The sequence below is a fragment of the Rhinoderma darwinii genome, chromosome 5, assembly GCF_050947455.1.
Source record: "Rhinoderma darwinii isolate aRhiDar2 chromosome 5, aRhiDar2.hap1, whole genome shotgun sequence".
NCBI classification, from domain to species: Eukaryota; Metazoa; Chordata; class Amphibia; order Anura; family Rhinodermatidae; genus Rhinoderma; species Rhinoderma darwinii.
Genome location: NC_134691.1, coordinates 136,813,620 through 136,830,254, shown reverse-complemented (window position 1 = coordinate 136,830,254; position 16,635 = coordinate 136,813,620). Strand labels below are relative to the sequence as shown.

At 39.8% G+C, this 16,635-nt stretch overlaps 1 protein-coding gene across 5 annotated transcripts in view; it reads left to right on the top strand.

Annotated features, from left to right (window-relative positions):
- CARMIL1 (capping protein regulator and myosin 1 linker 1) overlaps positions 1–16,635 on the top strand; it is a 489,111-nt gene that overhangs the window by 387,717 nt on the left and 84,759 nt on the right. For all 5 annotated transcript variants that reach the window (XM_075826549.1, XM_075826548.1, XM_075826545.1 and 2 more), the window contains 4 exons: positions 6,381–6,450; positions 12,030–12,111; positions 13,832–13,931; positions 14,021–14,075. In XM_075826549.1, the coding sequence (XP_075682664.1) occupies positions 6,381–6,450; positions 12,030–12,111; positions 13,832–13,931; positions 14,021–14,075 (307 nt within the window). The remainder of the gene's footprint in view (positions 1–6,380; positions 6,451–12,029; positions 12,112–13,831; positions 13,932–14,020; positions 14,076–16,635) is intronic.

The following is a 16,635-nucleotide window of genomic DNA, read 5'->3' as shown; positions in this document are numbered from 1 at the left end:
TAATCCTGACAGAATCCACAGCATGTGAACATGGCCTGGCTGTGTAGTCTGGACTTCCCCTATAATAGCAATTTGCCCACGTATTCTGAATCACTTCGTAAAACAGCAGCCTGACTGCTGCTATAGGAAATAGTCCAGACTACACAGTCTGCTGAGTATTCTGGACCTGCCCATACAACAGGGACCTGGCTGTGTAGCCTACATCAGCTCCTCAAGTTGTACAGTTTAGACCGCTCTCGCAGAGTTGTAATTCACAGAGTTGCTTTGTACGCCCCTCAGTGAGAGACACAGTTTGTAGCCACTCTCTGCTCTGGCTAATAGTTGGGGGGTGCTGAACGAAACCCCACTACATTAATTTAGAATCCCCTATAAGGCTTCATTCACATCTGTGTCAGGGTCCCGTTCTGACGATCCGTCAGAGCTTCCCGTCAGAATGGGACCCTGATTGAAACAAACGGAAACCATTAGGTTTCTGTTTGCCTCACCATTGATTTCAATGGTGACGGATCCGATGCCAATGGTTTCCCTTTGTCTCAGTTGTTCAAGGGTTTTGACGGAATCAATAGCGCAGTCGACTACAGTATTCCGTCAAAACGACGGAACCTTTGCGCAACTGAGACAAACGGAGACCATAGGCACCGGATCCGTCACCATTGAAATCAATTGTGATGCAAAGGGAAGCCTATGGTTTCCATTTCTTTCAGTCAGGGTCCCGTTCTGACGGGAAGCTCCGACGGAACGTCAGAACGGGACCCTGACGCAGATGTGAACGAAGCCTAAGGTGCGTGAAGCGAGGTTTTCTAAATCACACAACCATGTTAAACATAAAACTGGAACACTTATTTGAAATACACCATCAATACTTCGATACAAGTGTATACTTTAAGCTCTGATTTTATTATTTGCCATATAAACCAATGTCATTAAACATTACATTTTTAGAATTCTATTTTTAGGTTTAACATAAGCATTTTCTTGTGGCATCCGCTCTAATTTAAAAGCGTATTTTTCATCTTGGTCTTAATCCTATTTAAAAGCACAACAAAAAGACATAACACACACACATATTTAGAACACTATTAAATGTTAACACATAATTAAATTTGGAGTTGGTTTATTTGCATAAGCATTAGATCTCTGTGGAAATTGCACAGCAAAATGACCATTGAAATGATAAAGATTAGCACAGCTGCCAGAAACCAAGCCTGATCTCTGGTGCCCTCAATTATTCACAATGATATTTCATGCTTTGGTATAAAGAAACTGTACAGCTATACATGCTTCTCATTAAAACATGCCCAGGGGATTTGGAGGTCTTCACATCAACAATTAGTTTAGTACTAATTGTTCTTTACCCAAAACACAAAAGAATGAACATAAAAACCTCTGCAGATGACCAAAATTATACTGTAGCGTGTGTCTATATACTAGAGAAAAAGAAGTGGGCAAAATTGTTTATTTGACAGGGTATACTAAGACATTCCACTCAGTGTAAGAGGTTGTTTGAATATTTAGAGGTTGGTAAATTTAAGACACCCACGTTATATCAAATACATAGAGTATGGGGGAAGGTAAAAGATCTTTTGGGAATTCAAGGACATACACAGATCACTCCTCTATGGAATAACCCTGGTTTACCTGTGGTTGCGAGTCTCGAAGGATTTGGGTGATGGAAATATAAGGGAATTTTATGGTTGGCGCAGGTTTATAAGGAGGGAGCTTTGAAACTGTTCTCTGATTTGAAATCTGAATTTGCTTTGTCTAATGGTTCCTTTTTTGAATACTTACAACTGAGACATGCCTTGGGCACAGAAGCCAATGTAGGAGATACAATCACGTTCACTACGAATCCATGGAAAAACCTATATATTCGAAACGGGGTGCCTTAAATAAATTTGAGGAGATGTGGGCATTATGGCTGGATTGCTCGCGTCTGCGGAGCTAGTAAGAGATAGGGGGATATTTAGGAACATTGTTGGAGAAATATAGGGATATAATGAGACGGTGTGAATATGTTACGGTTTAACATACTGCTGATGGCTGTTACTACGCTTATGACTGCTGGGTGGTGTATATTGCTTGATGACATGATATAATATTCTGGTGGATTCTTTTCCATGTGTACTAGGTTGGAGGGGAGGTGGGTGGGGGGGGGGTGTAATTTTTATAATTTGTTAATATGTATTTATTCTGTACTGCTTGTGCTTTTTTGTACTTGTGTGTGCATGTATTGTGAAAAAAAAACGTGAAAACATTTGTGTTCTAATAAAAAGTTACTTGATTTAAAAAATATAATAATGACGTGGTAGCAGCGATTTTTTTTTTTTTTTTTTTTTTTTAATTAAAATATAAAAACATATTTGTATGACTATGTACTAGTGTCATCGTACTAATGCATGTATCAATCAAGAATGAAAAAATTAATAACTAAAGAATATATAGTACAACACAAATTAAAAGGGATGTTGTAGGAGCATAAAAAGATTTATTAGGATAACAGAAATATAACTTGCTTACTTACAAAAAAAAATTTAAATCCCCTGTTCCATTTTTTGCATTTATCACTACCCCCATAACTGTATTTAAACAAGTTGGCCGCAGGTTAAGTCGATCCAGTCGATGTCAGACCTATAGTGGTCACGTCGTGCAATCTGTCGTCCACAGCCTCTATGCATGTATTAACAGAGGACTTGGCTGCATACAGTAGTCAGTACTGTAATGACTAAATTAGTACCTGCCCTTCTAGTTTTATAACATGGTATAGTGTTGTCATTAAAGAGAACCTTTCACCTCCCCATACAGCTGAGTGCAGCATGTAATGGGGAGGGCTGCACAAACCTTGGGGCACTTTACATTCTTTTTCTACCTCCCTCCGTTATTTAGTTATCGGTGCCGTTCTATTTGGCGCCCGATATTGAAATAACCACCTGAACAGTCAATGGGGCGTGTACGGTCAAGGGGGCATGTTACTATGGCTGTAACACAGTCCAATCAGATATGGACAGTGTTACATCAAAAGCGAGGAGAGAGAGTGCGCACCTGCGCGCACTCTCTCTCACTCTTCAGCTTTGAAGATCAGTCTTCTGCCGAACTGGCAAGAGGGCGTGTCTCTGCTACGGACAGTGTAAGCGCTCCCCAGCTCTTTTAACACTGTCCGTAGTAGTGACACGCCCCCTTGCTAGTTCGGCAGACAAAGTACAAGACTAATCTCTCACAAGAGCTGAAGATCTGAAGTACTTTACACTGTCCGTAGCAGTGACACACCCCCTTGCTAGTTCGGCAGAAGACTGATCTTCAAAGCGCGCAGTCTCCTAGCTTTTGCTGTAACACTGTGCATATCTTATTGGACAGTGTCACAGCCATAGTAACACGCCTCCTTGACAGTACACGCCCCGGTGACTGTTCAGGGGGTTATTTAAATATAGGGCGCCAAATATAACGGCACCAATATATGAATAACGGAGGGAGGTAGAATTTTTTTTTAAAAGTGCCCCAGAGTTTGTGCAGCCCTCCGCACTCAGCTGCACATATATGGGGAGGTGAAAGGTTCTCTTTAAAGAGGCTCTATCACCAGATTAAAAATGTCCTATCTCCTACATCATTTTATCTGCGCTGGAATGTAGTTAACAGCAGTGTTTTTTTATTTTGAGAAACAATCTTTTTTTCAGCAAGTTATGACCTTTTATTACATTTATGCAAATTAGTTTCTTAATGCCCAAGTGGGCGTTTTTTAACTTTTAACCAAGTGGGCGTATTACAAAGAAGTGTATGACGCTGACCAATCAGCATCATACACTTCTCTTCATTACACCCAAGCTTGTTTCACTGAACAGGTCCTTCATCCCTGCGTCTGAAGACTGAAGATAGTCTCCAGGCGTATGAGAAGTTACAGTCGTTGGATCTGCAGCAGCAGCAGCAGCGGAGGAGGCAGCATCACACAGTGCAGGTAAGCATATATAACTCCCTAGAGATGAAGGACCTGTGGGTGGAAGTGACGTCACACGAGATCACGCTATTCAGTGAAACAAGCTGCGGTGTAATGGAGAGAAGTGTATGATGCTGATTGGTCAAAAGTTAAAAGTTAAAAAATGCCCACTTGGGCATTAAGAAACTAATTTGCATAAATGTAATAAAGGTCATGACTTGCTGAAAAAAGATTGTTTCTCAAAATAAAAAACACTGCTGTTAACTACATTCCAGCGCCGATAAAATGATGTAGGAGATAGGACATTTTTAACCAGTTCAGGACCGGGCTATTTTGCGCCTTCAGGACCAGACACCGTTTAGCCATTTTTAGCATGTGTTAGTTAAATGGCTATAAAGTTTTTATTTGTTGGGTTTTAAGGACCCTGACCGCAGGCCGTAAATATACAGCCAACGGTCGGGAACCAGTTAATCTGGTGATAGAGCCTCTTTAAGCAGCCGGACCTCAATGATGTCAAGGGCATATGGGTATCAGCAGTTTAATTGAGAGGTGATTGCACATGCATGGCCACCTCTGCGCCAGAATTAGTAGAAGATGCATTAACCTTGAAGAACACATTGATCTCACCATCGAAATCCGTGTGGGACCCATTTCTAAAAATCCCTTTTAATTCTGTGTTAATTAGTTACATCAGACAAGTATTTAGGAAAATACTTAAGGCGTCAGAAAAACAGGCTTCAAATACCCTAGTAAGATGACCAGATCATCCAATTATGGTAGGCATGGACCCCTCACTCACGTCCCTCTTACTGCTCCAAGGAGTGATATATAATCTGACACTGTGCCCAAGAACTGGGCCAACCTGGGTTTTTATGTCCTTCAAAATATTGCGCCCATTGCAGGACATAAGAACCCAGGTTGGCCCAGTACTTGGGGGGCCGTAACGGGGCCGTTTGTGAGGGGTCCATGCGTGGGGAAGGGATTGAGGCCAGCCTCAGACTTAGTGCCTACCCAGCTGCTTTACCTCGTACAGGCTTTTCCTTCTTGAGATCATAGTAGCCACGCTTGGTATTGTATATTGCACATGGTACTTTATATATGTATATGTTCTATTTGTGTACCATTTATTGCAGTGTATTTTTTTTAGCATAATTGATTCTCTTGCTGGGTGTGACTAGTGTGTGTCTATGTATTCTATCTGTGCTGGTTTCTGGTCACGAGTCTTATTTTGGACCAGGCCTTGATACTGTCACATATGGTGTATTAATTGTGTGTTTTTGTGGCATAATGAAATAATAAATATTTCGTTTTTTACTTATTGGGTTGTGCAGCTACTAGTGATTTTCCCACTTCGTTTTGTGTGTTTTTCCATTGTATTTAGGGCTTATCTATTGTACCCCTTCTGTGTGCCCATTGTACTAATATTTGAAAATCTAGTATAAATATGTAGTGACTACTGACAATTATTGCTTGAGAATGCCCTCATTGAGAGGGTGAAATGTGCCAATTGTGAACACTGGGTGAATAAAAAGTTTTTGTGACCAATATTCTAGGAGTGCTGCTACCATTTGTGGTTTTGAAGTTGTGTAGAGAAGGTGAAGTAGTCATTTACCTTTTGAAGCAAGCACCTGCCTAAGAAGACTTTCTCATTGTGCAGCGGAGTGTGTGTATGTGTATGTATGTATGTATGTGTGTGTATGTATGTATGTATATATATATATGTGTGTGTGTGTGTATATATATATATAATGTGTATACAGTATGTGTGTGTGTGTATACAGTGTGTGTGTGTGTGTGTGTGTGTGTGTGTGTACATATATATATGTGTGTGTGTGTGACGTTGATTATGCGCTATTGATTCCGTAGGAAAAAACGGAAACCTGCCGGAATTGGGACGAACGGAAACCATTAGCAATGTTTTCGCCACTATTGATATCAATGGTGACGGAAACGGAAGCTGTGGTTTCAGTTTGACTTTCTGTTGTGGGGTTCACCCGAAGGAACCCCAGAACGGAAAGCCAACGCTGATGTGAACAGGCCCTTATATATACACGACCTCTTGACCGGTGCCATTGTAATGAGATGATCGTTGTAATTCACTTCACCTGTCAGTGGTTTTAATGTTATGGCTGATTGGTGTATTGTATGTACAATATAGATAGATAGATTTTCATATTGACATGAATGATGTCTGACAATCTCACAATGTGTAAAATATTACATGTGGTGATATGAGATAATAGTTTCCATACCGGCTTCAGTCAAGTGTAAAGAAACCCCATATGCCTGCGGTCTGCACTGCGTTATGTTGCTCTTCAGGGTGCAGAATTTGCAGTGAGGCACAGTAGACCCCATACCGCGTTTTTCCCATTAACTCATTATCTGCGATGTGGTAGCTGCATTAATATAAAGGGTATATTTTCTACTCTGTAACTGGTTGAATTGTGTATTTCAGAGCTCTGTTACTTGGCTTGGCATGTAATCCTAACCTAAAGGAAGTGTCACTAGATCTCAGTAACTGCGAGGTAAGAAAACCCAACATCCGTATATTCAGTCATTTCTCAATATGCAAATCGCAAATCTATTCTTCTTAATGTCAGATAATTTGTCTTCTTCCTGTCTCATGGACTCTAAATCTACATTTCATAACTATATCTTTTCAGTTTAGTTGTGAATTGTCAGCTAAACAAACACCGGCTTTCTAATGATTGTCCTACTGTTTGAAGACCTGCTGACGTCTTATTATTGAGAAGACGTTTTCGTGAGCCTCGAGGAATGGATTGTGTAATTGCTCGCTGTGTCATTTTTTGTTAAATGTATTATGTATTTGTGCGCTGTCATTAGCCACTGAAATATATCATTGTGGTTTTTTAGACATCTAGTTTCTTTATAGCCGTTGAACATTTACTTATAGTAACTTCACCTTCCTCCCTCATCTATTGAGGCTCATTTTGCTGAGTATATATATGTGGCCGTTAACTGATCATCTTCTTTTTCTCACTGGTGATTTATTTACTTGTTAATATATAATTATTCTATTCTTGCCGTAATAAAAATTCATACTTAATACATTGACTAGCTGGCAGGTTTGTTCTTAGACACTGCAGTCACTGTGAAAGGCAAAGCTGCAGAGTAAAGTATGGGGAAGAAACAGTGAAACTGTGCTCCGTGCCCCTGAGCAGTACTCCACTAAATTGATGTTCAAGAATGTCAACCTATATATCCTTAGAAATATCGTTATTATGCCGTTTCCTCTAACCCACCTTGCTAGAACATCTCTATGGTATATAAATAAGTTTCTATGAATTTTTCATATTTATGTATTGATTGTTCTTATATATTCTTGAAGATTTTACAGTTTAAAATGAATCACCGCCTTTTACTAACATTAGCTATACTTTTTTGTAATAAAGCCTTATTAACTTTTTTTTTTTTACTGTTTTAACATAATGGTTACGGAAACTGTAGGAAAGGAAAGGTCATACTTTCCTATTATGCCATCCTTCCCATCTCTCTAGGATAGATGTTATTTCATATGAAATAACATCTGTATTCGATCGACAGGGAAGACGGGGACAGAGCCCAGGATAGTTCAGATGCCTTCCACTGTTGAATCGCAATGTTATTCTCAGATAAATTTGTGCTGTTTTTTTTTGCTGAAAAACCTGCTGTTTGTTGTGATTCACTCATTTAGAAGTGGTACAGATTATTTTTTTAAAATTTTTGTTTCTCGTCACATTGTCCCATGTGAACAAAGCCTTAAGATGTTCGAAAGCCGGTCACACTCCTAGCAGCCCACACATCGCAGGATACTATTAGACACTCAAAGTACTAAACCGAAACCTACTGTATAATAAGTCCGTAAACAGAAGGTTGCTGACTGTTTCTAGGTACCAAATAGAGATTGGTGGGGGGGTTTTTCTACTTTGCAAAATCGAACTTAAAGATGCTCTGTCACCAGATTCTCAAATCCCTATCTCCTATTGCATGGGATCGGCGCTGCAATGTAGATAACAGTAACGTGTTTGTTTTTTTTTTTAAAACGTTCATTTTTGGCCAAGTTATGAGCTATTTTATTTATATATATATATATATATATATATATATATATATATATATGCATATGCAAATGAGGTTTGAAATGGACAACTGGGCGATTTTTTTTTCGTTCTGTCCAACTGGGCGTGTATTGTGTTTTTAACTGGGCGTGTTTATGTGTATGACGCTGACCAATCAGTGACCAGTCAGCATCATACACTCATCTCCATTGATTTACACAGCAGTGATGTGCAGCCACATAAACAGAGATTAACGTTAATCAAGTGTCCTGATAATGAATACACATGAAATCCAACCTGGACGTCATGTGTATTCAGAATCCTGACACTTCTGAATCTTTTCTGTGAGACTCCGGCAAGGGAAGCGAAATCTCGCAAGATTACGCAGTTAAACGAGTTTTCGTTTCCTTTGCTAGAAATCTCAAAGAAAAGAGTCAGAAGTGTCAGGATTCTGAATACACATGACGTCCAGGCTGGATGATCATGTGTATTCATTATCAGGACACTTGATTAACGTTAATCTCTGTGTATGCGGCTGCACATCGCTGCTGTGTAAATCGATGTAGAGGAGTGTATGATGCTGACTGGTCACTGATTGGTCAGCGTCATATACGTAAACACACCCAGTTAAAAACACAATACACGCCCAGTTGGACATAACGAAAAAAAAACACCCAGTTGTCCATTCCAAACCTCATTTGCATATATATAAAATAGCTCATAACTTGGCCAAAAATGAACGTTTAAAAAAAACAAAAAACTTTACTGTTATCTACATTGCAGCGCCGATCACATGCAATAGGAGATAGGGATTTGATAATCTGGTGACAGAGCCTCTTTAAATATAAGTAAATATATCATAAAAGGTAATAAGGCTATGTTACAAAAATATTTTACATTTGATGATGACCTTTGTCTGCTAAAGTGACAGCCGGGCAAGCGCAAATGATTAAACTTTTTCCACAGCCCTGCAAGTCATTCTTGCACTGTAACCAACCTGAAAAGTTAAATTAATGAGTTTGTTGTTTCCTAATATATAATTTAAAGGGTTACTCGCTTTGCTTTCAGCGGCATTGGTTGCCATGGGATACTACACTTGGTAGAGTAGGGGCTCACTTGAAAGAGGTTGCCGTGAAGTGGCAAGTGGGCTTATACAGTTTGAGCAAAATGTTTACTAAGAACCTCATGTACCTCGTACGTTTTATTTTGCTGAGCCGCTATAGATCAAGTATAGTAAGTGGATTGTCCAGGTTTTCTTTCTCCCCTTGGATATATAATTTAAAGGGATTCAAAAGGCGGCGCTTCTCTTTAGAATTACAATCAATCTTTTTAAGTTGACCGTTAAATCCATTAATAATCTGTAATTTCCTAACAATGCAAATTGCAGTTAAAACCTGTCTTGATGTATTTATAGGGCCACCACCAGAAATATCTGGGCCTTGTAAAGGCAAATGGTCAGGGTCCAACTTCCATCTTCCATCCCCTATTAGCGTACATTAATGTAACATTTCTGCTCAAGCACAGTGAGCCACTTTTTCTTTAAAAAAAATAAACTTTTTGCAGCCCCTCAAGCCCGTATCATTTATTTAGTGGATCCATGGGGCATGGGGAACAGAATTTTATACTATACATTTACACATGTGAAATAAAGGGCACCATGATGGGAACCAGGTTTTCACATGTTTGCCTATAAAATAGAGCCCTTTCATTTTATAAGCTCCATGCAAAGACTGATGGGTGACAGGTGGACCGCGACCTACAGGGGAGTTTGAACACCTTATTTGCCCGAGGCTCTGACAACAGAATCGCTAGTACTTCCCTGATGGTGGCCCTAGGTATTTTTATATAGTTCTGTATCTAAAATGAGTTTCGCAAATGTTGTATTTTAACCACTGATATTTTCAAGGTAAAACGATGATAAAGGTATTAAGTAATGAATCTGACTTAAAGAGGCTCTGTCACCAGATTTTGCAACCCCTATCTGCTATTGCAGCAGATCGGCGCTGCAATGTAGATAAGAGTAACGTTTTTATTTTTAAAAAACGAGCATTTTTGGCCAAGTTATGGCCATTTTTGTATTTATGCAAATGAGGCTTGCAAAAGTACAACTGGGCGTGTTGAAAAGTAAAAGTACAACTGGGCGTGTATTATGTGCGTACATCGGGGCGTGTTTACTACTTTTACTAGCTGGGCGTTGTGTATAGAAGTATCATCCACTTCTCTTCACAACGCCCAGCTTCTGGCAGTGCAGACACAGCCGTGTTCTCGAGAGATCACGCTGTGACGTCACTCACAGGTCCTGCATCGTGTCAGACGAGCGAGGACACATCGGCACCAGAGGCTACAGATGATTCTGCAGCAGCATCGGCGTTTGCAGGTAAGTCGATGTAGCTACTAACCTGCAAATGCTGATGCTGCTGCAGAATCAACTGTAGCCTCTGGTGCCGATGTGGCCAACACGATGCAGGACCTGTGAGTGACGTCACAGATCTGCACTGCCAGAAGCTGGGCGTTCTGAAGAGAAGTGGATGATACTTCTCATCAGAGCGCCCAGCTAGTAAAAGTAGTAAACACGCCCCGATGTACGCACATAATACACGCCCAGTTGTACTTTTACTTTTAAACACGCCCAGTTGTACTTTTGCAAGCCTCATTTGCATAAATACGAAAATGGTCATAACTTGGCCAAAAATGCTCGTTTTTTAAAAATAAAAACGTTACTGTAATCTACATTGCAGCGCCTATCTGCTGCAATAGCAGATAGGGGTTGCAAAATCTGGTGACAGAGCCTCTTTAAGGGGGTTTTATACTGGGTGATTATCGGGCAGACGAGCGTTCCCGATCAATGCCCTGTGTAAACAACACTCGATCATCTGCTGGTCGTATCGGTTTAAAAAAGTAAAATATTATCGTTGTCGGCAGCACATCTCCCGGTGTAAACAGGGAGACGCGCTGCCGACATGATAATAATGTATGGGGGAGAGCAATCGGAGTAACGACCGCTCGTCCCCATTCATAGCTCCGTATGACCGGAGCAAACGAGCGCCGATCAACAATGTCTCGTTGATCGGCACTCGCTTTATTGGCCGGTGTATAAGGGCCTTTAAGTCAGTTTGCTTAGTGGTGGAAACCTCATTAGGACTGTTACATTTATATTGTGATACATGCAATATCTTTTGTGTACTTATCTCTATCTGCTTTCCCTATTACGCTTCCTAAGCTTGGTCACTGTGTAAGTACCATCTGTGTCTTATCTAGTTTTTCTCCTTATATTGCATTGCTCTGTATATATTGAGCCATAACCTCTTAATAATCTCTTATGGTTAACTGTAAATAAGGTTCTTGTTGTATTTTGTCCTCCTGACATTAATTTACTCGCAGAGAATGTTCTGCAGCCTCCATGTACAGAGCCAGTGCTTCATAACTGATTGAGGCCTAGCTTTTAGACTCCATTGCTTGAATACAAATGGATTTCTTTGTGAAGCTTAGTCATTTTTTGTTATACTTATCAGAGCATTAATATTCTCAAAAGTACCTGTTTTATGCTTGGCATCATAAATGTGAGATGTTCTATAATACAGTTATCTTTAGTTAGGGAATACACTTTGTTTTATAGAAATGAATGGATTTTAATATGCATAAAGTCTAATGCAAAATATTCATTCCATTGTATTTAAATTAGAACAATATTGTTTTATCTACCATTTCATTACCAGTAATGTATAAGATATACTTTTTATCTGTCAATTGTGTTTTAGGATGTACTAAAACAATAAAATGTTATGATGATCATATTATGCTTTATTCACACTGGCATCAAGGCTTCTGCTTTTTACAGGAACAATCATGGATATAATAGATCCGTTATGATCCATTTTGTAATGGATCATTATAGATTCCATTGGGTTATAATGGGATAGTGCGGTTTCTGGTTTTATTACTGGATAGAGTAGTGCAGAATGCTTTGCTATTCTGGCCGGCAAATAGACAGAGAAGAAATAATGGATGTATAAACATACCCTTACCGGTACTTTTATTTGTCTTAGTTAAGATCAGGTGGAGCTCAAGTCCTGGAAGGTTGCATAGCGGAAATCCATAATATCACTAGCTTGGATATCTCTGATAATGGTAAGTGATGTTCTGCACATTAGATTCAAGTTGGCAGAAACTCCTGGATTGGATCTTCTCAATTGCTGTAATGTTACCTTATATGTCGGAATATGTTGCCACGCTTGAGTGCCTCTGAGTAGTCACGGGAGGTGTCATGGGAATGATGTTCAACTGAAACTACAGTGTACAATTTGGAAGAATCATACGTTCATTACTTATAGTGAGGAATACATACTATATTTTAATAAAATTGCAGGGATTGTATTCAACTGCATGGCAACTGGAGGTCAAACATTTTCAATCTGAAAATTAAAATTTGTCACAAATACAAGAAGAAAGATTGGATGTATCGCTGCACTGTTTGTATTTATTGCATAAAACCAAGGAGAAAACAAAACCGTTTGATACGACATGCAATCCCATAATAACCAGCATTATGCCATCATCTGCCAATTGTGTCGACAGGCCCCATTTACATCATCTGTTTGGTCTACGTATAACGTATACGCCAGGAAAAAATCCTGACGTATATGTTAAACGTAAGCTGTGAAATCAATGAGGGGCAGAAAAAACCTGCGGCGCTATTTTCTGAGTGTTTTTCGCATCTTTTTTTGCCCACGGTTCTTGAATTGTTTGCTTTAATGGCTGCAGAATAAAAAAGCGCAGGCAGTTCAAGATCTGCCTCGAAAATTCCTGAAGGAATTCTAAGGAAGATCTTTTCTGCCACCAAAAAACTCTGTGTGAACAGGGCCTTAGGCATCCGTGTCAGGCATCCGTCATCCATGGACTATAATTGTATTTGTTTGCTGTATACGTCATGAAAAGCTATTGAAAAACCCATGATGTATACATTAAACGAAAGCTTGTAACTTATGCCCTATATACAAGTATTTTGATCTCCTTGAGGCTAATAGTGCACTATGGACATATTTAGTGTTTACGTTGGGAGCAAAAACGTCATGTGAATCGGGCCTTAGGGCCAGTTCACACAGAGTTTTTTGACGCGTAGGAAAACGTGCCAAAGAACGGCCAAAAATGCCTCCCATTGATTTCAATGAGAGGTGGAGGTGTTTTTTTTTCCGCAAGCGTAAAACCGGTCTCGTGGGAAAAAGAAGCGACATCCCCTATCTTCGGGTGTTTACGTCTCTGACCACCCATTGACCTCAATGGGAGGCAGATAAAGCGTATTTTGCCTGCGGCGCTCCATGGCCGCGGTCGAAAAACGGCGTGCAGGCAGATTTCTGCCCTCAAAAAATCTCTGTGTGAACATAGCCGTAGCCCTTTTTTTTTTACCTAGTAACCATATTCCATAGTCTTGTGTGCATAGTTTTATTTTTAAAAGTATTTATTCTACAGTTACAAATATTCACAATATTTTTCACATTTTTATTTGACATTTACTATGTTCTCACAAGCAAAAAACTATTCTATCCTAAAAACAGCTTGTTAAAGCGTTTGATGTAGAATTTTTTTTATTTTCACCTGAATTAAAGGGCTTTAAATACAAGTCTAACATTGCATCAAAAATGTTTTACTTGTAGTGAGGAATGCATAGTATATTAGACTGAAACTGTAAAGATTGTATTCAACTGCGTGGCAACTGGAGGTAATCCATTTCAATCTGCAAAAAAAAATTTGTCACGTACACAAGAAGAGAGATTGGATTCTTGTATAGATAAATTGTATTCAGTGTTATTTACCTCTTGATTATTTTCATGGGACACTGTGTTCTTCATAGGTTTGGAGTCTGACCTCTCTACTCTTGTAGTCTGGCTGAGTAAGAACCGATCAATAAGACACCTGGCACTGGGAAAGAATTTTAACAACATGAAATCCAAGTACGTTTTCTTTATTTTCTGCTTTTCTCTGTATTTTTACAGCACATAATTATGTGACAGAAATGCTGTGTCTTTATTTGCCTCTGTAGAAATCTAACCCCTGTCCTGGATAACTTGGTTCATATGATACAAGATGAAGAATCGGTAAGTAATGTCTTTAACTGACCCTAAAGGCCCAAAGACATCAATTGTACCATTGACTTAACAGCTATCAAATTCTTCTATTCATGCCCATAGGACATTAAAGCCTCGGCAAGCAATTACTATCGCCAGACCCCTTCATCTTCAATGGCTGTTCCGACAGATTAGGAATCATAGCGTAGACATTGATTAGAACCATTGTATCTCCTCAAGACAATCTTTTTGAAACTAGAATCTGATAAAGTTTGTTTCAGCACATAACAATGCCTGGCAAACTGTAGCTGATAGAAACTGAATGGCCATTGTTCTGGTAGACTTGCATGTCCGTGGAAGAATAATTCAAAACAAATTATTCCCAGATTTCCCTTCTCCCCATTTTACCAGGTTTTTTTTGTCAAATTCCACTATTCCCCCTCCCAACCCAGCGGACTTTCTTCCCTTCTCTTTCCTTTATTAAATCTCCATTATTCTTATTCCTTTATCTACTTTTTTTATCCTTATTTTTCTACCTTACTCTCTCCTTCCTCTTAATCGTATTTGCTGGTGTCACTTCCACTAAATTAACTTTTTGTTACACAAATATTAAGAAAAAGACCAGATTTAGGCATACACTACTTTTTGGGTAAATTGGGTTGTGCAACCTTATTGAACATATCCTCCTGTTACAAGGGATTATATCTCATGATTATATGAGCTGATTTGTTCTTGTATACTTGTCGTTGTCGGCTTCACGTCTCCCTGTGTTAACAGTGAGACGCGCTGCCGACATGATAAAAATGTATGGGGACGAGCGATCGGAGTAATGACCGCTCGTCCCCATCCATAGCTCCATGTGACATGAGCAAGCGAGCGCCGATCAACGATGTCTCGTTGATCGGCGCTCGCTTTATCGGCCGGTGTAAAGGGACCTTAACTGATATAATAATATAATTTTACTAGTTTACTTCTAAAATACTTGAAGTATGGCACATGTAGCAAAATAACAAACCAATAGATGGCCTCCAATACCAATGATACACATAGGAAGCAAAAAGACCAAGGCCTAATGCCCACTTCAGTTTTTTTTCTTCAGGGTGCTATCTGTTTTTTTTAACTGATAGCACCCTGACACATTCATTTCAATGGGGCCATGCACACTTCCGTTGATTTAACGGAACCGTGCAGCCGTTCCGTCAAAATAGGACAGGTCCTACTCCTGTCCATTTTTGACGGAACAGTCTTTGCTTTTCATTGATTTGGTCCATGAAACAACGGAAGCCATCCGTGTGTGGTCCGTGTTTCACGGAACCGTCATTAGCGGCAGTACAACGGCCGACGGATGTGTGCATGCAGCCTAAACCAGTCTCTAATCAACAGTGAGCCCTCACTGGTGAGACATACCATCATCCAACCATTGTTCATTACAGTACCATAGTCATTTGCATACATAACCTTGGAATGAACTTAGTTTGAGTCTTGCTTTACGATTCTGTATGTAATCAACCCATATAGAAAAATCACGACCAAATATTGAAAATATACAAAGACTTTCTTTACATTTAGTTTATACATAGACGTATAGATGGTAACAACACACGAAGGACCAAGACCAGGCCACCACTGTTGACCACTATATGTACACTAAGTAAGGCTTTGTTCACACCCGCGTCGGGGTCCCGTTCTGACGTTCCGTCTGAGTTTCCTGTCAGAATGGGACCCTAACTGAAACAAACGGAAACCATAGGTTTCCGTTTGCATCATCATTGATTTCAATGGTGACGGATCTGGTGCCAATGGTTTCCCTTTGTCTCAGTTGTGCAAGGGTTCCGTCGCTTTGATGGAATGAATAGCGTAGTCGACTACGGTATTGATTGCGTCAAAGCGACGGAAACCCTTGCACAACTGAGACAAACGGAAACCATTGGCACCGGATCCATCACTATTGTAATCAATGGTGATGCAAATGTAAACTTATGGTTTCAGTTTGTTTTAGTCCGGGTCCTGTTCTGACGGAAAGCTATGATGGAACATCAGAACGGGACCCTGACGCAGATGTCAACGAATCCGAACATGTATTTGCTATCACTAGTTTACAGTTACCATTGTGGTTTACTTATGTGCCAAGTAATCTTATTATACTTGTAGTTCCTTTGAAGAACCTTGACTGTGTCTGTGTTGCTCGGTTTGCGATTCTGTATGTTTAGCAACGAGTGAATCCACTGTCCCTACTAGGCCCTGTGATGTTTGGAGAATTAAGACTCTAATGTCTCTACGGCGCACCCGCACAAAAGGGGCGACCCCATCCAGAACCTGCCACTATACTCAACCCTAATATATCACCTCCAGCATTCCCGATGTATTTCCTCACACTTTTGTTGCAGAATTCATCAGGGGACTTGTAGCAGGAGTGTATTTGTTGGGTATAAATACTTGTTCCCACAGTGGTGGTTAGCGTGGTCTCCTTGGTTTTGGAAAAATGGTTCCATTTTCCAAAACTAAGAGGCACCTCGCTAACAATTTTGACCGTGATGTATGAACAACAGTCTTAACATACTGCTTGAATTCTCTTAGGGCCTTGGAGCTG